This window comes from Microdochium trichocladiopsis, assembly GCF_020744255.1.
Source record: "Microdochium trichocladiopsis strain MPI-CAGE-CH-0230 chromosome Unknown B0I36scaffold_6, whole genome shotgun sequence".
NCBI classification, from domain to species: domain Eukaryota; kingdom Fungi; phylum Ascomycota; class Sordariomycetes; order Xylariales; family Microdochiaceae; genus Microdochium; species Microdochium trichocladiopsis.
This window is the reverse complement of record NW_025763549.1, coordinates 2,781,895-2,801,813: the sequence shown is the minus strand read 5'-3', so window position 1 is coordinate 2,801,813 and position 19,919 is coordinate 2,781,895. Positions and strand designations below refer to the sequence as shown.

At 55.9% G+C, this 19,919-nt stretch overlaps 5 protein-coding genes across 5 annotated transcripts; 2 read left to right on the top strand and 3 right to left on the bottom strand.

The window, feature by feature from the left end:
- The first annotated feature begins 346 nt into the window (after positions 1-346).
- On the top strand, positions 347-2,498 carry B0I36DRAFT_326240 (uncharacterized protein). The gene is made up of 2 exons (XM_046154313.1): positions 347-771; positions 822-2,498. Exons 1-2 carry the CDS (start codon positions 686-688, stop codon positions 2,404-2,406), a joined length of 1,671 nt encoding a protein of 556 aa, XP_046011987.1. The 5' UTR covers positions 347-685; the 3' UTR covers positions 2,407-2,498.
- Positions 2,499-4,243: 1,745 nt separating this feature from the next.
- On the bottom strand, positions 4,244-5,978 carry B0I36DRAFT_134898 (uncharacterized protein). The gene is made up of 2 exons (XM_046148277.1): positions 5,505-5,978; positions 4,244-5,453 (listed from the first exon to the last, which is right to left on the bottom strand). The coding sequence occupies exons 1-2, from the start codon at positions 5,926-5,928 to the stop codon at positions 4,585-4,587; spliced, it is 1,293 nt and encodes a 430-aa protein (XP_046011986.1). The 5' UTR covers positions 5,929-5,978; the 3' UTR covers positions 4,244-4,584.
- Positions 5,979-9,190: 3,212 nt separating this feature from the next.
- Positions 9,191-10,021, bottom strand: B0I36DRAFT_364198 (uncharacterized protein; the record flags this gene model as incomplete). Its single annotated transcript, XM_046158926.1, has 1 exon — positions 9,191-10,021. One exon carries the CDS (start codon positions 10,019-10,021, stop codon positions 9,191-9,193), a length of 831 nt encoding a protein of 276 aa, XP_046011985.1.
- Positions 10,022-11,361: 1,340 nt separating this feature from the next.
- Positions 11,362-11,825, top strand: B0I36DRAFT_326237 (uncharacterized protein). The gene has a single exon (XM_046154312.1). It carries the CDS (start codon positions 11,407-11,409, stop codon positions 11,560-11,562), a length of 156 nt encoding a protein of 51 aa, XP_046011984.1. The 5' UTR covers positions 11,362-11,406; the 3' UTR covers positions 11,563-11,825.
- A 3,514-nt stretch (positions 11,826-15,339) lies between these two features.
- On the bottom strand, positions 15,340-15,996 carry B0I36DRAFT_350523 (uncharacterized protein; the record flags this gene model as incomplete). Its single annotated transcript, XM_046156902.1, has 2 exons — positions 15,340-15,904; positions 15,956-15,996. The coding sequence occupies 2 exons, from the start codon at positions 15,994-15,996 to the stop codon at positions 15,340-15,342; spliced, it is 606 nt and encodes a 201-aa protein (XP_046011983.1).
- Between the last annotated feature and the right edge of the window lie 3,923 nt (positions 15,997-19,919).

Here is a 19,919-nt window from a genome sequence, read left to right as displayed (position 1 = left end):
CTCAGAGTCGCCCTCAGAGCCACCCCAAAAGCCACCCCAAGGGCCAGCTTCCGCCGGCTCCACAGCTTGTGAATCCACTGAAACGCACGCCAATCCGGAAGTCGTCAGGAGCAAAGCCACGGATGAGCAGAGCTGCACGTATCAGACGCCGACCAGCGAGAGTGCAGGCTCTTGTGGAGGAGGCGGAAACGGACGTGGTGGCAGGGGACGTGGTGGAAGGGGACGTGGTAGAAGGGGAGGGGGTGGAAGAGGACGGGGTGGAAGGGGACGAGGCGGGAAGGGCACCGACGCACAGTCGGCCAGCCCCCTGGTGGGAGAGTCTTCCACGGTGCTTCCAGAGAACACCGAAACCTCTCAGAGCGAAATCGAATATCAGCCAGTCGAGTTAGCTACGGCGCTCCAGGATCTTACTCTGCTCAAGGACAACAACGACGATCCCTCGGCACTTCTCACGGCCTACAACAGCAACTTGAGTCGCGAAGCATATGGAGTGCAATTGTACGTGCTTTTATGGGGCTACCATTCGGACCGCATCCTTCAGAGATTCTACTACCTGGCTTTCTACAAGCTCGACAAAGGCCTCAGGCTCCCACAACGAAAGGAGCTACAAAAGCGCGTTGCGCAGCTGACCAATAAGCCTGTGGACGTTGTGAAGGAATCCTGGAATGCCTGGAAATTTACCGGCATGTCCTTCCACCTTATCGTGGAGGCGTTCGAGGACGATTACACCGTCATTCTTCGCCTTCCGGTTCCGGATAATGCACCAATGTTGTAAGTCTTGTTCCCAAGACAGGAAACAACACTTGACTAACTTGAACAAGCTACAAGAATTTGGCTTCCAGGGAGAAATGGAAACTCTCAAAGCTGATCAGCGATCTGAAATGCTGCAAGGTCCAAGATGGGCTGGAAGACTACAAGGAGGACATGAAGACAATTGTCGACAACTTTCACATCATGGTCCGGCAAAGGTTCATACAACCCACATTTGTTGACGGCGGCGGCAGCTCACTACTTGACACTGGCGATGTCCCTAGCTCTGATGGCGCGGCTGAGTCTTTGTCAAGCGGCGCACGGACCGGGGAGCTTGTACCATTCGAGCCACCCCCAGCTTCTTCTCACCTACATCGAATTGCTGCAACCCAGAGTCGACGGCGAAGCTTGCCGGAAAGCGGTGGCCCTCCCAAGCGGGCTCGCAGAGAATCTCCCAGCAGCTTTGGGGCGACCATACCTGCCACACCTTCAGCCATAGGTAGAGATGAACCCGGCACTTCCGAGGTGGCCATTAGAGCCTCGGCGCGCCGTTCAGCGATCATGGCCAGTCATGTCGCAGACATAAATGACCCAATGGCGCCACGACGGGGAGCAGGTCTCATCGATCACTCGGCACAAGCAGACACAAGGCAACACAGCCAAACATCGTCCATGCCCACACCAATGGACGCCTCCTCTCTGGCCTCAGCTCAAGACGCGCCCGCCAATACTCCTTCGAGCTATCAAGCCGCTGATGAAGTGCCAAGCATGGCACCCTCGCCCCAAATACCCACCACGCTCGACGATGCCGCAAGGACTCCGAACATAGCGCCCGGGCTCGGTGCACCATCAAGGTCCGACACGGAGCTTAACACACCTGCTCGCACTCCAATTACCCCGGTCAGCCACACGTCTCCCTCTGGTAAAATCCTGGAGGTATCCTCGAACTGTGCCAGACGAGGCGCTAGTGGTAATTTCGAATTTCACCCTCCAGGGCCTTGCCATAGGTCGGAGTTCACGCCAGAGGATTCCGACGGAGAGGAGGACGAGTCAGGGGGCACCGGAATCAGCCCGAGAGAACTTGGCCCAGGGTGGCCTTCTGGCTACGAGAAATATTTCGTCAGGGTCTGTGCGGTACCAAGTCTGCCACAGCTAATGGAAGCGGGCCGCAAACTCGACTCAAGTGAGACATCGTGTCAGCCTCTCAGGCTGACGAAGATCATCAAGGCGGGCAAGGAAGTACAATCTCACGAGTTAGACTCTGCCTTGTCCGAGGTGAAGGGAAACTGGCTCGACTGGCCACCATCGCTTACAGCGCCGTTCGATGCTTGCTGGTCCGAACTCAAACCTAGGGTCATTGCATTGCATGGGCGTGAGCGAGATTGCCCTGGAGCACTGTACTATCTTGAGCGCGGCACCATCCGATGTCCTGAAGGCGCCCGCGGATTCATTTTTATCCCTGTCACAACGTTTCATAAACCACCCGACAGCGAGCTTGCCAGGAAGATCTACATCACGAAGCTGAGAAAACGCGACGCAAAGTCCATTGGTTTCGTAGGCTGGCCGAAGGTCATGATCATGGATAAGAGCATGTGTATTAAGGTGGATAAGTGCCCGATGCTATGTATACTTTGCGGCATTTATGAGCGACAGTAAGGTCACACGTAGCTTGCAGTAGTTTAGTTGAAGACATGATGCTCGATTATTATACTGAGAACGAGTGTCTTTACAAAATTATTATGTCGCGGCCCGCCAGGCGTTACTCAATCCGTACTGGGACGAGGTCCACCTGATGGCTTCTCAAGTGCTACAATTGTCCCGTCCTCTGTGACATTCACACAGCGTGATCGAGCGGTGCCGGCTCCTGCCATCTTTTAACCCAGGTCACTCTCGAGATAACAATGAAGACGAAACAGGATGTGTGACGTGGAACTCGTACGGGTTCAGATATGATGGAAGGAGGCCAATTGTGCGGCTAATGGATGTGGTCAATGGTGAACAAGCCAGGTCGTGTTCAAGGTGTCTGCCTCCACATGTGCCTGAAACACGAGACGACAACAATCAGGACGTTAGTACGTATCAGTGACCCAGCATAGGGAAGGACGTTTCTTACCACGGCAGGGCGAACGAAGGAGGTTCTATGAGACGTTGTAATGAAAGAACGACGTCGTTTCGAGTGGATGTCGTGGTGATACTATCTCGGGCATTCTTCCATCCAGCCATTGTCATGTTTCCTAGGCTTCTTATATCTACACAAAAGGCTCTATACACGAGGCGGCCGACAAAACGGCCAACAACTCTTTCAGCCATGCCTGTAGCTGAGCAGCGACTCTGGGACATTTACAAGCCCTGCACCATGTCAGAAGTCGCTCAGGACCTCGAACTGCTCGACGCATGCCAGCATATGCAGGTAGTTCATAGGATGTCAAGGATGCCTTCGGGACATGCGGCCAACTAGTTGGCCTGCATCCGATCGACCTCATGATGGGCTCGCCCGCCATATACCAATCTGGCGTTGAGGCTGTTCACCCCTCCGAGCCCGGATCTGTGGGCTGCGACCTCTGTCAATTCCAGCTCGATCACTTCTTCAACGGCTGAGCTCCTCTAGGCTATCCGCCATTGAGCTAGGTGTGCTTGCTGTCCGTTCACCACAGCGCGGGAGCACTCGACTTTGGTTTCGGACATAAGGATCTGCCCAGGAGGACCATCGCTGTGGCTACAATAGACATCAACATCGTTATTTCTCATGATCAACCCCGCATAGAGACAGCCTCGCTGACAGCCAACACAGAGACCTGTTGCGGAAGCCCCCCCCCCCCCCCCGGTTTACGGGCCCCCTGTAAGCCAGACTCTCGCGGGGCCCCTGTAAGCCAGACTGTCGCGGGGCCCCTGTAAGCCAGACTGTCGCGGGGCCCCTGTAAGCCAGACTGTCGCGGGGCCCCTGTAAGCCAGACTGTCGCGGGCCCCCTGTTTGCAAGACTCTCGCGGGGCCCCTGTTTGCCAGACTCTCGCTTGCTCACGGCCTCTGCTGTAAGCAAGCACCGATGATGCATTAGTCAAGCGCTCCAAGTGGGATTTCAGTACCCGCCGATATGCAAGTTGTATACAGTGCTATAAATTCCACCCTGACACGGTTTGTGTTTAGTGCAGTCTTCATAACCCCGGCGAGGTTGTGGACGGAAAAAATCGGACAGTGCCGACCCCTCAGTGGCAAGCGCCCCACTTTGTCAGCCCAGTCCTTCATTCTTCCTCCCTGCCCCGCATTCTTCTGCGTCATCCAACACAATCGGGCACCAATTTCCCTCAGGCACAACTCTTTGGGAGGATCACTCAGGAAAATGCCCATGTGCGCGCAGACATCATCCTGTTCGCTTTCATCCCGCTACCCCAACATCGGATCTCAGGGCACGCTCAGCAAGCGGCATTCCAACCACGTCCTGTCCCCATGGTATGCGCACAGCCCCTCACTCCCTCCCTCCCTCCCTCCCTAGGACCTGTGTTTCTCTTCTGAGTCGTTTGCAGAATCGACAGCTAACACAGGATAGAGTGACAACACCGCTCCTAAGGTTCATCCCATCACCGACGACGATTTGAACAACAAAGAACCCGTCAAGGCTGGCTTCCACTATTCCCAACGTAGGCCTGGAGATGTGCCTCGACGTCCGCCGCCGCCTCGGACGATACTCTTCAAAAATGCCGTAGTCCAATATTCCACAGACGGGGACGAATACTGTGGTATACCGGAAACACAAGGGATGATTGAGATGAAGGATGTTCATTCACTATATCTGTCACAGGATGGCGCAGACCGCAAGAACCCCCCCGTATTGAGGTTTACATGATAAGATCGTTGGCCAGCATCTCCAGATGGCCAGGGTTTAGGACTATGTTCAAAAGGCCTCTGCTGCCAGCTTCTCCAGAAACTTCCATAGTGAGGCAGCGAAATGGATCGCCAGTGTCTTCGTATGACCCAAAGCGGTAGCTAAACGTGAAGGCCGTAATAACGCGTGGACCGAAGATCTCTCGTATGTTCCCGAGTGAGGGGTTGGTAAACAGCAAACTGCCCATGATCTCTGTTCTGACACCGCTGTCGACATCCAGAATGTAACGTCCTCTTTCGTTAGTCCCGAGGGTGACGCCAAAGAGCTCCTTGACGATGACAGTGACCTGCGTGGGCGTGATCTCCATTTTGAGACCGCAATCTTTTGCGTTCGGTGGATAGCGAGCACTGACACGCGCGAGCAACCCTTCCTGGTGGATTGAGCTGCACAACAACCGAGGAAAGACTGCTGGTAGCCTTTCGACCCCAATGTAGTATCCCAACTGCGAAGAATCATTGATAGGCACAGGCGACGCATGGGGTGCGCCAATGCTCAAGTTGACACCAACGTCTGCTGGCCTCTCACCGACATTCGTTGTTGTGCGGCGCCGTTTGGATGATGGATCCTGCTGTATCTCCGGGGTATGAGGAGCTAATCCATCGCCGATGACCGTTGCTGTGCGGTGTCGTTTGGATGATGGATTCTGTTGTGACTCCGAGATGTGTGGAGCTGACTCGTGGCTTTGATTCCTGCTGCTGGCGTTGGGTGTTGCACGATTGGGTACGGGTGATCGATCCGGGAGGGATTCCGTGGACCGAGCCCCTGTCTCATGTAACTGCTGGCCGCCGTTACCAACGGATGCCATCACCTGATCAAGCGTGTCTAAGGTCGTGTGAGTATGTGAATATGGAACAAAGCGTGAAGCGTACTGACTCAGTCGGTCTGGAGAGCGTTTGCCGGCCTTGAAAGTAGTTGTGACTAGACCCTGCACAGCTGTAGATGGCTTTACTTGAAGTGCAGCGTGGACAAGCCTTTCAATGCTTGCAGTGTCTTGAGGGTCAAGAATGAGAGACCTGTTCGAAAGCAGCTCCCAAGCAGATAGCCAGACCGCCAGCCGGTTCTCATGATTTCCACATGCTAGGAGAACGGTCTTTATGTTGTCGATGAATTGGACAAGTTGTTGATCGAGGTGGAAGCTGAGTAGGGCAAGGTGAAGATCGAGTCCGGAAGGAGCACGGTCCTTTGAGTTGGCATCCGAACGCTGAAGATGGTCCGTCAGGGCTGCAAGCTGTTTGTCGTGTTCGGGACCTGTAACGGCTGTATAGTAGCCTGGTGCTGCGGAATCAAGACTTGCCATCGCGAGATAAAGTGACTGGTAAAGATGTTCGCGCGTGATTGAGATGTGTGTGCGAAACACGAAATGCGCGCCGAACGATGGGTAGTCCCAAGGCAAACCCCGCTCACGCGCCACCAGCAGTGCTCGGACCCACTTTCAAGAACCGGGCACCCTCTCCCGCTTGAAGGTGGCACGACCCCCCCGGTTGTTAATATCAAGCGCTAACAATTCCACGCCAAACTCGTCATAGACTCTGATTAGCGTCTGTGTACTGGTCGTGCCACCTTCAAGCGGCAGAGGGTGCTAGGCTAGTATCCGTACTCACAGCAAGTTACAATTTCGAGTTCCAGCGGCAGACCCCTACCTACCTGAGAGGCGTGAGCAAGATGGAGTTGCCAGGCAGTGGGGCAGCCGACCAACAGCCAATTAGTAGCTGCACAGCCCAGCATGAGCCGAGGACGACCAACAATGGTGTAGCCAAGGCAACGGATGCGACACCGCGCAGGCCTTCACTACCGGCGACCTGCCCTAGCCTGCAAGCATCCGGACTACCAAAATGAGCGTGGTGAACGATGATTGCCAAGGTCAGCTAAAAATCTGTCGCGAGGGCCGTGAAGCAGGCTTGAGCAACATGCACGGTACCAGGTGCAAGGCGTGTGAGGGCGCGCTACAATGTGGTTTCGACGACCTCAGACACCGATTGGCCATGCAGCTGCAGATGTGTGCTTGACCGGTTTGATGCCACGCGCGTCTGGACGGAGGAGCCAAGCCGGCCTGCAGCGGGCCGGACATATGCCATACTTCAGAACGCGAAGTCGAGTCGCAATGGCCGCCGCGACTCGGGAATGGCTTCATGGCAAGCTGGTGACGACACAGGCCCAAGGACAAGGGTCTGGGTCGTGCAGAAGCCAGTGCCATCTCAAGAAGAAGTGTGGCACAAACATGAGGCTTGGAAGTGGGGTGGTTAGGGCGCAACGCACGCATGTGTTTTGTCCAGCCAAATTGGGTGTGATGTTGCGGAAGAAGACCGCCCCAGGCCCATCAGACACGATACTAACTGGGTGATGACTTGCCAAGGCTTACCAACGCGCATCAGCTGAGAGTACCCTACAGTGCGTAAGCCCCGATATGTGCACTGACTCGTTCAGGTACAGTTCCCCAAGTCTACACAGCCTGAAAATGACGTCGAGTGAAGCATGGAGCCTTTTCACGTCTCTCTCACACTGACACGGTTCCGCTGAGCTTGATCATGACATGCACATTGCTATGCAGCATTCCTCTATTCAATTATGACACACCTTTCAAGGTGGCCATCACTTCCCAATTCGCATGGTGGAGTCAGTGGACAGGCCGCCGCAAGCTTTCAGAAATGCGAATCTGAGCTTTTGACCACCCCAACGGTGAGCACTCAACTTCTTGTCAGGGATGCAATGCAGCCAATGGCAAAGCACGAAGCCTGCGCTGGTATGTGCTATGGTGGGGATAGGTGACGCATGAGCGCCGGAGCCCTGCAACGCTCGGGTGGAGCAGCGAGCGACTAGGCACGGGAAAGTCTCCCATACGATTACCACACCGAACGGCCGGGCCTCCTTGCACCAGAGTCCCGGCATCATTGGCTATCGGCAAGGCAGCTGCGATGGTACCATTGTCACCAGTGGGTTGGGGTCTAATTACTACGACTCCGCGACTTTCCTTCGCTGACAGGCTGTATGAAGTGATTACATGAGCAGCGACGAGAAGCCCCCTCCGCGAAGAGCCACCCACTGAGCACGACAAGGAGCCGCAGGCTGGGGGTTCATCTGCCGAGCCGCTCAGGGAAGAGGCGCAGACAGGGTGTGATATGTTTGAGGACTCGTACAGCGAGAAGATCAGTCTCGAGCAGCCGTCCACGGATTGGGAAGTGCTGGGCTGCTGTGGTCGTCTGGAGATCGTCTGCAGATACTTGGCAGGCTGGTGGAAAGGACGGGAAGGTCGATTCAAAGAACGGCGAGCTCGGCCTGCAGATCCTCCCAGGGGCCATCGTCGGCGCGATCGTGGAGGCCGCACCGGGCGCTGCGAGTCTATGCAGCCGCTTCTCGAGAAAGGACCGATTGCATATTCCTATGAGACCGCAAGATCTAGCTAAGTCGCTACGTCATGGAGACTGCTGTGAGCAGAGGGCCAGAACGACACAATCAACGCTGCGTTAGTTACTGCTAGAATCAAGCTGCCCAGCATTGCCTGTGTGGCTTGCAGGCAACACGATGCCTTCCGAAACATGTCATTACTCAGCTACGCTATGCGTGCTCGTGCCCGTCGCATTACTGCCGAGTCCGGTGGACGCGCTCCAGTCTGGGCGCGTCCTCCACTCGTCACTTTGCCCGTCCGACGCGGCCCGTCCGTGGGGTGAGAAGTCACGTTCCGGCCCTAGAGCACAGTCGACACGTTGTGGATCCGATCTACTGTAGTAGCCCGCGTGGCGCTGGGGTACCCTGCTTGCTGCACTGCTAGCCAGGGCAACCGTGCTTGGCAGGCGAGTGATATGGTGTGGAGGTGTTGCTCGTCGAGGTTGAGCCAAGAGGGCCAATCGGATGGCTAGCTTCGTCTTGCCATGGGTCAGCGCCAATAAGCATGGTGACCACATCGACGCGGAGGGCTGACCACCCAGGTGTGTCGATGCGCGCACAGCGCTCCGTCTGTTTCCGTCAGCAGGCCCGCCATTGTCATGCCTGGCGAGCATGCACTCCTCCATGCACTCGACTGCGAGGGTCAATGACGCAGATTGTCCACCCGCCAATACCCCACATTCAGCCGAGGCCGCCATGAGTAGCACTGTCTGCAGGGTTGCGCGCAGTACGTCTCCAGTTCTCTCCGCAATGCTACCTTGAGCTCTTCATGGATCTTCGACATGACGCCGGATGCGCAAAAACAGGTTGCTTCCGTTCTCGATCCTCATAATGCCATTCAAACTCGGCATGGGGCAAGCTAGGCTCGGTTTCGTGTCGCCAATCGTGATTCGGATGGCTGCGCGCCTGGAGACAGCCCCTGTGCTTCAAGCCCCAGCTTGGCAGAATGCCATGACTGTGTCAACCTGCCATCACGCAAGCTCTTTCTGATGACATGGAATGTGCGCAAACTGAAGATGAAAACGATATCTGTGGCTAATAAACGTGCTATGGAATGGCGAGATCGAGAGGACGAGAAAAGAAACTATTAAGGGTACGGAGCAGAGGTCTTGCAGCTGGCGCGCTTTCCAACGGGTTTTCGTAAAGGCATCATCGCCCCTCCAGTCGTGTTCGCATTGTTACCAAAGGTTATCCCAACTAGTAACGTAGTTCTCGTCGTTGCCGGACCTGTCGGACAACCTCATCTTCTCGAGTTTCGGCGTGAGACCTTCGATATCCTCCTTCTCGCGCTCCTCCTTCACGGCTTTCACGGTCAAGTCATTCTCTCGCATCCAGCGCAGCTCGCGGCGAAGAGACTCGGTAAGCTCGGTCGCCGCTATATTGCGGTGTATGGTGCGAGGAGAGAGCACAGCCTGGTCGTGGTTGGTTCGTCCATCGGAGGGGACGGGTCGCGGGTTAGAACGTGGAATGTCCTTGTTGGTGTTGAGATGAGGAGGCCGGAGCCTGGCCCCCTTGGTGAGCCCGGGCTGAGGAGGCGGGCGTCTGGTCTCTTTGGTGGTCTTGACCCGAGGATGCTCGTCTCTGGTCTTCTTCATCTGGAGGCCCCCGTCAGAGTCGTTGGGGGAGTTGCCGATGGTCGACTTGTTTTGCGTCGTTTGCGAGGCCCCCTGTGAGGCGTAGTTGCTGTAGACCTTCGTGGACGGGCCTTCGGTCATCAACAGGAGGCTGAGGAGAGATGTCTGTGCGGTTAATCTCAGCCTTGAGGTATCACGCTCGAAAGTCAATTGAACATCCTCTGGCCGCGGGTTTTTCTCCTGAACCTTGTCCTCATCCTCGGAGACGCTCTCCGTCTCCGTCCACTCCGCGTCTGAGTCGTCGATGGCGCTCTCGCCTGCAGCCTCTGATCCGAGCTGACGGTGCTCGGCAAGGATAGACCCGAAACTTTTGCAATGAGCGGTGTCGGCGCCGGCCGCGGTCGCAGCCTCGGCGTCCGAGAGCCTGTGCGGCATCTGATGACAAGGAGGCACAGTCATCTCCCAGGAACCTCTGAGTTGATGTGATACTATGTGATGCTAGCGTGCGTGCCGTCGTTCGGTCTGCAAAGTCGCAGAATTCGGACTTGAACTGTAGGAAGCGCTTGAGACGGGCGTTGTTTGCGATGGGTACGAGGGGAAGGACGATGCTCAACGCTGAGGACAGAGTCAAGTGTGACATGCAACACGTGCGAACCTCGACCTCGAAAGCCATGTCATGTAGACGAGGTCCTCTGCCGCTTGATCTCCAACCGACCCTGCATGTTCAATCAGTCTCAGCCGTGCGTCTCGTCCGTCCTGCGTCTCCCGAGACTCGTCCGCTCCCTGTGCCCCACCCCCAACCTGATCCATGGTCCATCACCGGCTTGTCCGTTCGCTTCCCCGTGTTGGGTGCGTGCCGTGTTCGGCAAAAGCAAGGGACCGAGCTAATGTGCCAGGGATGCTCCGTTGTCAGAGCATTTTACATTGTAGTGTGCCAGCACCCTGGGCCGGATGCCGGGCCATGGTACTGCTGTAGATCATTTACGCGTCCCCGGAATCACCTCGGGTGGAGCAGGCCCGTGGTAGTGAGCTGCTGGCATGCGCTGTCAATGGTGGATGCTGTGTCGCGCCCAGACTCTCCTCTGCTGTTGTGGTATCCTTGCAGATATCGGTCTAAGGGCTGTGTTTGCTGAGTATATCAACAGGAGAACGTCATAATCGTGGTTAAGGTAATACGCTGCCTCCTTACGGTCTTCTTCGCAGCGCCAGCGCTAGCTGGACAGGATAGAGCTGGGGCACGGCTAAGTCTTGTGTCGGCTCTACGACACGGGCAGGTGGCTGCCAGCATCCATGCCAAGGCTTGAACACTGTAGACTCCAGACATGCTTGATCTTCAACTAGCCTGACATGTGTTCTGGCCATCGAGACTGCCGTCGCCGGCCGCGGTCGATCTCCCGGCTGCAAAAACCAACGCAGACCGAGCTCGTCAGGAGTGCCAGGGTGCAGAAGCCAGCTGGAGTGCGCTGCGGGTATGAACGGCGATTCGCTGATCGGTCTAGCCAAGAGAACCAGTCCAGGTCCGAGGTTCTCATAGCCACACAGGGCGAGCCAGCACTGCTTACAGTGGTGCGCGCACCGAGAGCATGTTGCCTTGCTGGTCCTCTGCCTCTCGCCCTTCTTGCCTTCAAAAATCGCTGCTTCCCTTGTCAAGGCTCTCACAACTCTCCCTTCCGCATTACTCCCACAACGACAATGAACGGAACCGGACACCCACCTTGTGCAGAGGTGCTATCTGACGAAGGCTCCAGCGACATCACGATCGCAAGCGATGTCCATAGCATCCATAGCTGCGACGGCGCCGGCAATACCGATGGCACCATATGTTCGATAGGCGACCTCTTCACGGGGAGTACCCGTGCCGGAGAGGAACGAAAGCCCAACGCCGGCAGTACCGACGGGACCATCTGCTCGATGGACGACGACCTCTTGATGGCCACAGGTGGAGAGAAACGGAGTCGCGGCGACATTCGCTCTAATCGTCACGGCACAGCACAGTCCGCCATCGACAAGTTCCAGCACGATGCGGCCTTGCTTGATGTTGCAGGAAATAACACCAACACTGCAACTGAAGAATCCCCCGTCGACAATCCGACATCCCATCAACTACCCCCTCACGAAATACCTACGCCTGAAAAACTATACGTCGAAGCCAGAGGTGTGCTCGCAGGTCTAGAATTACTCAGAAAAAGGCTAGTTGAGGTCGCAATCCAGATTGGAACGATGCCTTCCCTGAACCTGGAACAACATGTGGCCTTACACAGACTGGCCATGATGTACTGGAGCGAGATAGAAGGCCTGTTTATGATTTGTTACCACCCGGACGCGTCAGGTCACACACGGAGGCTCATCATCGACAGTGGCGTAGTGGATGGCCTATGGTCGATTGGGACAGCTCCATTCCTGCGGCAGCTCAGAGCCGATCCCAAAGCCGACCCTGAGCACCTTGAGAGAGCTCTACGAGATCGTATCTGGCGACTCCATGTTCTCTATGAATGGTTTCCGGACCACGAGTTTGAGATGGCGCGATATGTAGGACATGTCGCTGTAGTGGCAGTGGCCAAGTCGACCATGGCCGACCAGGATCGGTGGGCCGCCATTGCTCAGTGCTGGTATGGAAAAGCAGCTCGCGCCGCGCTTCGAACACCGCGGTCCCCTTGGTTGGCAGATTTCATCTACTACGCCTTCGCATGCTTTGTCACAAGCGTCTTGTTCATTCTGCCACCGAGGCTGCGTCGCTGTGCCCTTCACCTTATAGACCCATTCCGAACCAAGAGTATCACTCCGGTAGCACAGAGTTTTGTTTAAACTACCCTCAGCTGCCCAATATACCATTCATCTCAGTGTTTATGATGCTTGAGCCCTGCGTCGTGGCGTGAACAGCCGCGCACTTCCGTGTCACTAGCTGTTTGTCAGTGATGTCGAAAACATGTCCGGAAGCTCCTCTACCATGCCCAACTCTTTATCCTCCTGCAACCACTTTGGGTAGTTGCTCAGAGATTTATCTGCGGCTTGCAGGACTACTACATTCGAAGCAGCAGCAACATCACCAGCTGGGGAGATTCATCTCTCCCTGATTCGTCCCATCCAGTGCTCTTTAGCCCCATAAGTGATCAGAGACTGTTTCTCTCGCGGCAGGGAGCACCTAGTGGTTCATGGGTGGCACCAGAGGGGTTGTCTAGCGCCCAGTATGGTGCACCCAGGTCATGGATAATGCTCATGACACAGTGTGTGCAGACCCACGGGGGTCTGGGAGCATATGCAGCCAGCGTTCACGCCGCTGTGACGGCGAGACAGCAGCAGTGTCGCGGCCGCTGACGGCTCTAATCCCGAGGCCACGTCAAAGGACATCACAGACATGGCGGCTGCCTGCAATTTGTTGGCCCGCTCACAAGCACAGCCACGATATTATCACGCCCTCCTTGTCCCAAGCCTTGTCGAAAGCATTTAAAGCGGGCTACAGCCACAAAGATCCCGACATCAAGCAGATCGAGACACTCGACGAATATGGCAGGACAAGCTTCTGTGAGGCCTGCATGAGCCGAGTACGCAGACAGGCCTACTGCAGCGGGTCTCAGGACGCACGACGAGCTCGCCGCCTCACCATCTTGCCAGAGGCACGTGTCTCTCCGGTGGCCGCGGCCGTGGTCAGCGCCAGCGAAACAAGTGCGTCCATGCTCAGCGCAGTGGAGAGCCACCGTTGTTACAACCACGCTCGTTAATATCTTCTCCTCGTACGATCGTTCTTTTCCCACTGCGACTCTGTCTACTCCGTTGGTCACGCCGTTTGCGAACTTCGGGCGAGCCCCTCACCGACAGTACCTCGAGCACCTCGGCTCTGCACGCATCGCCCCTGAAGCGCCCGCCGAGAGTTGTCGGGTCGTTACTGATACTCTCTGTCCGCTGTCAATAAGCCAGCTGACGCTGGAGCCGCCTCGTTTCTGAAGAGGGTGACAGCGTTGGTAAGCAAGCCAACAACGACGCATTCCACCCCTCTCACTAAACACGTATCACCTTCACCAATTCTATCAGTTTCACCATGTCAGCCCGTCGTCGCGTCGTCAACCGCCCAAGCGCAATTTCCCCTTCGTTCACCGTCGGAAGTCGCGAGTGCCAGCAGCAACAATCGCACGCAAGCACGTCTGGAGAGCGAACTGCTCGTGTCGAGGGTGACTGACGGTCGTCGCGCATGATAGCAACGCAGATGGCACAGCGCAAAGCAAACCGCAGAGCGTCGACAGCAGCTTCACGACGACCAGTGCCGACCCATTAGCATGAGGCTGACGTTGTTCACTCCTCCACATAGTCCACGATGTCCTGCATCGGCCTTCACGACCGCCGTGATCAATTTCCAGAGTCTCGCGCCATCGACCAATTTCCCTATCTCGGAGCATCATTCCCAGAATACACACATCGAGAGAACTTTTCATACGGCAAGGCTCCAGCAGACCCTCTCGAGGAGACCAGAGCACGTCGTGAGCTGGAGGTTGCCGGCGCCGAATGGAGCGACACTTCACGTCGCATCTTCCCAGGCACATGCCTCAAATCTCCAGGGTCGCACCTCCGGCCTCAGCAGCATGGTGCTTTCCCGTCCTCGCCGCGCCGTTAAGCTTCACCTGCGCGTGCCAGACCTCCCAGATCGCTGCCTCCCTCCTGCTTTGGCCAGCTGCCTCCGTTCCAGCACATCTGCACATTTGCAATACTGCAACAACCATGCCTATCGTGCCGCACAGCCCGCTCGCCTTGCCCATACCCCAGCGGTCCTCGCGAGTCTCTGGTCGGGATGGCTTGGCCCCCAGCCCAGATCAGAGACTATCCAAGCCTCACACCTGGCCAGCCTTGCCTGCAGAGGTGCGCGGAGGGCAAGCTCGTTGCCTTGCGCCGCCTGAAGCCCTTCAAAAGGCCTAGCATCTCTCACCCATCAATTGCTCTCGACATTGATCACCTCTTCAGAGCAGTCTCCAGCCAGCCCAGGAAACCACCGCGACCATGGACGACTTCCTCAGTGTCTCATCTTCCTCGGAGACGAAGCTAGCATCAACGCCACTGTTTCCACCCTGATCGACCGTCTCGTGTCCTCAAGGGCAGGAGTGCGCGCAAAGGCGAGCATAGCGGCCTTCTCTCCAATGCCTCGCACAAAGTATCACGGAGTTCGCACCACGTCGCAATCCGGTATCGGAACGTTCCAACCTGCCACGTTTTATGCACAACGCACCCGAACCTTCCGCCGACAACTCCGAGCTCGAATCTCCCACGCCCTAACCACGGCCGATTACTCGAACCATTACAGACGAAAGTTTTCACAACGAGGCCGGTGTTCTTCCGGGCCGGCAGCTCATAGAAGATCACCTCTCCCGACACACTGAGGCATCACGAGAGACCTATGTTCCCATTCACGAAGCCCTCTCGGTGCGGAGCCTGGGTCGCTTAGCACTAGTGGCCATGTGCCTGTCATTTCTCGAGGAAGGCAAGGATCAATTGGCTGAGACTGCTCGGCTGTGGTGTCAAAGGGCAGGTGGTCGCACTTTGCAGCGTGTTTCAATAGCTTGGAGAGCTCGTTTTCTTCCTCTCCTGCCTCATGGCCATAACGATGTCTCTTCTTCGGCCAGGCCGCGTCGCTGGGCACTAAGCTATATGGACACCGTGTCAACCACAAGCACTACTTCATGGGTACAGAGTCCTGTATAGCAAGATTATCACTTCCTTAATGCCACATTCGGTTCAGTATCTATGATGCTTGTGCCTCTAAGTATGATCTAACAGCCCACGACACCAGCTGGTTTGCAGCCACATTTCAGTTTTACATCCTTTTTAGTTTTTAGGGGTGGTGGGGCCCGCATCTCCACTCGATCTGTTTCCCAAGCAAGGAAGTCACGGTAATCGCCCGGGTTTTGACTTCTAAGCTTGCTCATGTCTCTGCTGTGGAGGGCATCTGCGTTGCATAGCGCAATAATGTCCTCAGCTACAGAGTCGCGCTCTTCTTCGCTCTCGGCTTTCCATTGCCCTTCAGTCTCCTTCGCCGCACTGGGCTGACCCTCCGAGAAGGAATCACCTGCACAGTCATCTCCCGGACCTGCAGTGGCGACTCTCGTGAGCGTTTCGAGCGAGTCGCAGAATTCCCTGGGTTCCTTGAGTCTCTGGATGAGCAGGGCGAGATCTTGCGGGCTAAGCGGTGAAGGTCCAGCTGCGAGTATTGCCGAAGGGGACTGTTGTTGTCGTTGTTGTCTCTTGTAAGACTGTTCTGGTCCGGATTGGGTGTGTTGTCGCTTCTCGCAGGGCACTTCATTATCGTCGTTTTGCAGCTGGACTCGACATGGTCGACTGATGTAACGTTAGCGTGCTGGGAGCATTGAAAGGAAACTTCCATCTTACTCTGCCTCCAAGGGTGTGCAACAAAGATCGGATGGAGCCATGAGACAGAAAATCGTGTCGACGCGCACGACCTCGAGAAGAAGGGTGAGACGGACACAGCGAGGCAGACTTGTGTGCGAAAGAGTCGGATGTGATGCGATGAGTGAGTCAGGCCTTAAGGTTCGTTGGTCGATCCGGCGTGGGAAGCTTTTCTTTCTGTAGGTGCTGACTTCTGTGGTGCTCAGTACCAAGCCAGCCACTGTCACTGGGGTTTGGGGAGCTTGTGGTGGCGGGATAGCGCCAGTCGAGCCGAGTCCGGCACGAACCGTCTCCTGCCTCAAGGGCCACTCCAAAGGACTTTTGCGTCGGTGGCGGGTTTCCGCGTTCCGCTGACCCGTTCATAACGCCACGACCGGGATATCATCACGGCCCCCTGGTCGTAGACTCTCATCGTAGGCCATATTTCTCCACTGAATACTGTGCCAAGTCCCGTAAGGCCATACGACTTCGCTGAAGCCGTTCGCCAATGGCTGTTGTTCTGCCATCCATTGGCGAGCATTGGACGTAGCCCAACAAGCCAGGGAGACCCTGCTTGGTCAGATATTTGTTGAGATCTTGTACTGTTGTGAGCGTGCTAATGGCTGTTCGGCACCAAACACGGGTCGGAGTGTCGCTGCCTCAGATTTGGCAAAGCTCCTCCAGGGCCTGGACCGCGAGAGTGAGGAGGAGGGAGAGTAGGAGGGAGAGGGGGATGGAGGAGACGTCGACGTTGCCGGCATGCTGGCCCTGCTCAATTGAGCCAGTCGAGTAGATAAATCGCCGTTCTTGCCGTCCACTGCCGTCTCCGTCCTCAATCACGTCATACGTGCCCGAGTCTCCCAGGTCGGGATCCCGTATCCGCCCAGTTATCACTCCGAGAAAAAGTCTCCCAAAGGCACTTACGGTTCGTCCCCGAACCTCATCGCGTTATCAGTTATCCGTGTGTATCAAACCACTCGACCGTCGCGTCCTGTTTTTGCCCGAAACGCGTGATCTCCGTGGCGTGTAAGTCTGCCCGGGTCGGAGGTCGATTTTGGGCCCCTGGACCCCGGATCTGGAACACAACTTTTTATGGAGCGGCAGCCTGCTCACTGTCCTGGTGTCTCCCGACCACCCAACGACTTATGAGGTGTGACTAGGTACATTGTGTACCACTTTTTCTTGGTTACTTGGTTATGAGATGGGATGTCATGGGTCTTCTGGCGGCGGCGCAACCCGTTCAAGCCGCTCGTGAGCCTGCGCAACCCACCGTGAGACTCAAAGTGGCTCAGTCAGCCCGCTGCCGCCAAGGCGTCAATCTGCCGCCATGGTGATAGTTCTTCCAATGATCTTCGGCGCTCGGCCTCGCCTGACCAATACAATCTGTCAGGAGGTTCTTCTACCCTCTTCCTTGAACAGGATCGACGCCGATATGGTTCGCACAGCTTCGTCTGCTGGAAACCGGTAAGCTGGCCTTGCAGCCACCTGGTCTGCATGATCTGTCTCACTTGCGCTGACATCGATGAGGAAAGGCGCCAAGTGACCTTGCCCTTGCCAACTTCCACGCGACGGCAGCAACCCGTGGCGCCTACCGCGGTGAACTGGACGTGACCTGTCGTATTCGATGACATGGCATCTCACGCCACAGTAGAATTGTGGTTAACTCAAGCTGATGATGTGATACGCCGGTAGCTTTCCCAGTTGAGCCTTGTACGTCGCCCAACCGGCCACTTTCCCCCGGCCCCGGCCTGTCTTCCCCTGAAGGCGAGACCAGCAATCAGCTGCACTTGGCATGCAGCGACCGTGCCCTGGAATTTGCTGTTATCCTTGCATGGCTTGAGTGCTTGAAGGGCTTGGTACGCATCGGGACGTGTCCGGGCGTCCCGAGCGCGTGCGGATGCAAACAGAATCCTGCCGAGAACATGGATGGAATGGTCGAGCTTCTGCGTTGCATCTCTCTCCCTGTGAGTTACGCAAGTAATCTTGGATCAGTCCGCTTTCCTATAAAAGCGATCCATAGTCGGGAGGAAGACTCTCTCACCTCTCCATAACACTTCATCCTCCTGCACATAGATCTTTGTCTCTCAGCCACTTTTCACCTATTTCGCTAGAACTTGTCTGCACACCAACGTCATGGAGCTTCCCACACCCGACCCCGACCAGTTTCGGAGAGAGGAAAAAGGATTCTGGTACAAGAACTTCGGAGCACTTGACCAAACTGCTCGGCCAGCTGCCGAAGCGAAAATCAAATTTCTGCTTGAAAAGAGCGGAATCTTCGATAATGACGACCTGCCATGGGAAACCTACAAGGACACTGGAGAAAGTATTATCGACACTCTGGACTATCCTACAGAACATGCGGCACTACTTGACAAAATAGAAGAAACATTCGTAAGTACATCCATCTTTCCATCTGCCTTTCGCTAATAGGTAAAGGCGCACTGGGCGTCCATACAGGCCGGAAAACAAGGAAGAGTCGCTAAATATAATGCACCAATTGTAATGTGGGTCAAGAAGGGTTGGGTGCGACCACCTGAAGATAATGTCTGCTGGTTGATGCCTTGTACAACCAAGACCGTGGGTCAACCCGAAGTAATACTCGTGCGCGCGGACGGAAGATGCGACGAGTTGGGGGCTCTTGCGCAACCGATTTTCCTTTCCCGAGGGGATTGCCTCCAAGTTGTTCAGGGTGACATAAAGCTTGTTGCCGTCAATTTCCACTTTGCAAAAAGGGAGTAGACGCACGGGATGAGCGTCGTGACTATCGAAAGACGTCTGGCTCCATTGGAATAGAAATCTCTACTACAGTACGGGCAGCGGCAGCTCTCGCCATACAACTTTTGGTGCCATGTCATATATCTAAGAATCTACGAACGCTTAGTCGTTGTGCATCTCCTGATTAACTTGCTGGTGAGGAGGCGCAAAAAGATGACAACACACAACCAAATAGACAGCGGAGTAGAGATTATCGTGAGCACGACACTAGCTGCAGGCGACACTCCTTTGAACAAGTGGAACAGCATGGCCACACCATCACTGGTGTATGTCGAAGATAGTAATCCACGAGAAGAGTCGAAACGCGCTAAGCTACAACACGCCCGCTTCCTTGTGCAGGTTTCTGCAGATCGAGACTTCGAGTATGATGGCTTTGGTGTACTCGGAGATATGGCCGCTGGGAGCATCGTCATAAGAGCAAGGTAGCGAGACAGGCAGAGAGCGAGAGAGATAAGAGGGGTAGTGTGCGAGAGAGAGGAGGCGGAGGCGGAGGCCGGGCGCGGCCGGCCGAAGAAGAGATCTTGGCAGCGGCCGAAGCCGCAGAGCACAGGGACGACCCGGTAAGTGCGTTGCGTTTCCACGTCATGTGAGCTCTGCTAATGCGTGGACTCCAGTAGATTGGCGATGGGCGGCGATGTGCGCTCGCGGATGTCCCACAGCCGGTGATGTGTGTCGAGGTCGCCGACGAGGACTTGTTTCCGCGTCGGGCACGTGCAAGTATCTCGTGTGCGAGGCTTTCGAGCCCTTCTATTCCGGGTCCTCTGCCGGAGGCCCCCACCGCTGCCCAAAACCAGATAGAAAGTAATATATTGACCTACATCTAGCCATGACCTCCAGTGTTCTCCTCATATTGCTCTTTGACTGTCCTAGCGACAGCCTTGCGCTCGACTTACCGCCACCAAGTAACTCAGCCGGACCTCTACTTGACTGCACTTATCACTCTTCCATCCCCACTGGAAGCCGGTATCTGATTCTGAACGGCAGGCCTAAATACCGGGGCTCCTCGAGTCTGGTGGCCCTGCGTTCTGTTTAGAAGGTCGTGATTTTCGCCTGGAAAAGTGCAGTGGGGCTGGGGTACGGTATCCGATCTGTGGGGAAACGGAGCGCAGAGCCTCAAGTGGGGGCAAGCGTGGAAGTGCCAGCATGCACGCGCAGAGCCGCATGTGCGGGGCAACTGGCATCACGGGCATCC

What these genes read in the sequence shown, in the direction of transcription:
- B0I36DRAFT_326237 (XM_046154312.1), top strand. Translation starts at nt 11,407, where the DNA reads ATGTTCGATAGGCGACCTCTTCACGGGGAGTACCCGTGCCGGAGAGGA.
- B0I36DRAFT_134898 (XM_046148277.1), bottom strand. Translation starts at nt 5,928, where the DNA reads ATGGCAAGTCTTGATTCCGCAGCACCAGGCTACTATACAGCCGTTACA. An exon ending in ACGCTCTCCAGACCGACTGA is followed by an intron (nt 5,454 to 5,504) that starts GTCAGTACGCTT and finishes ACACGACCTTAG; the next exon opens with ACACGCTTGATCAGGTGATG.
- B0I36DRAFT_326240 (XM_046154313.1), top strand. Translation starts at nt 686, where the DNA reads ATGTCCTTCCACCTTATCGTGGAGGCGTTCGAGGACGATTACACCGTC. An exon ending in CCGGATAATGCACCAATGTT is followed by an intron (nt 772 to 821) that starts GTAAGTCTTGTT and finishes AACTTGAACAAG; the next exon opens with CTACAAGAATTTGGCTTCCA.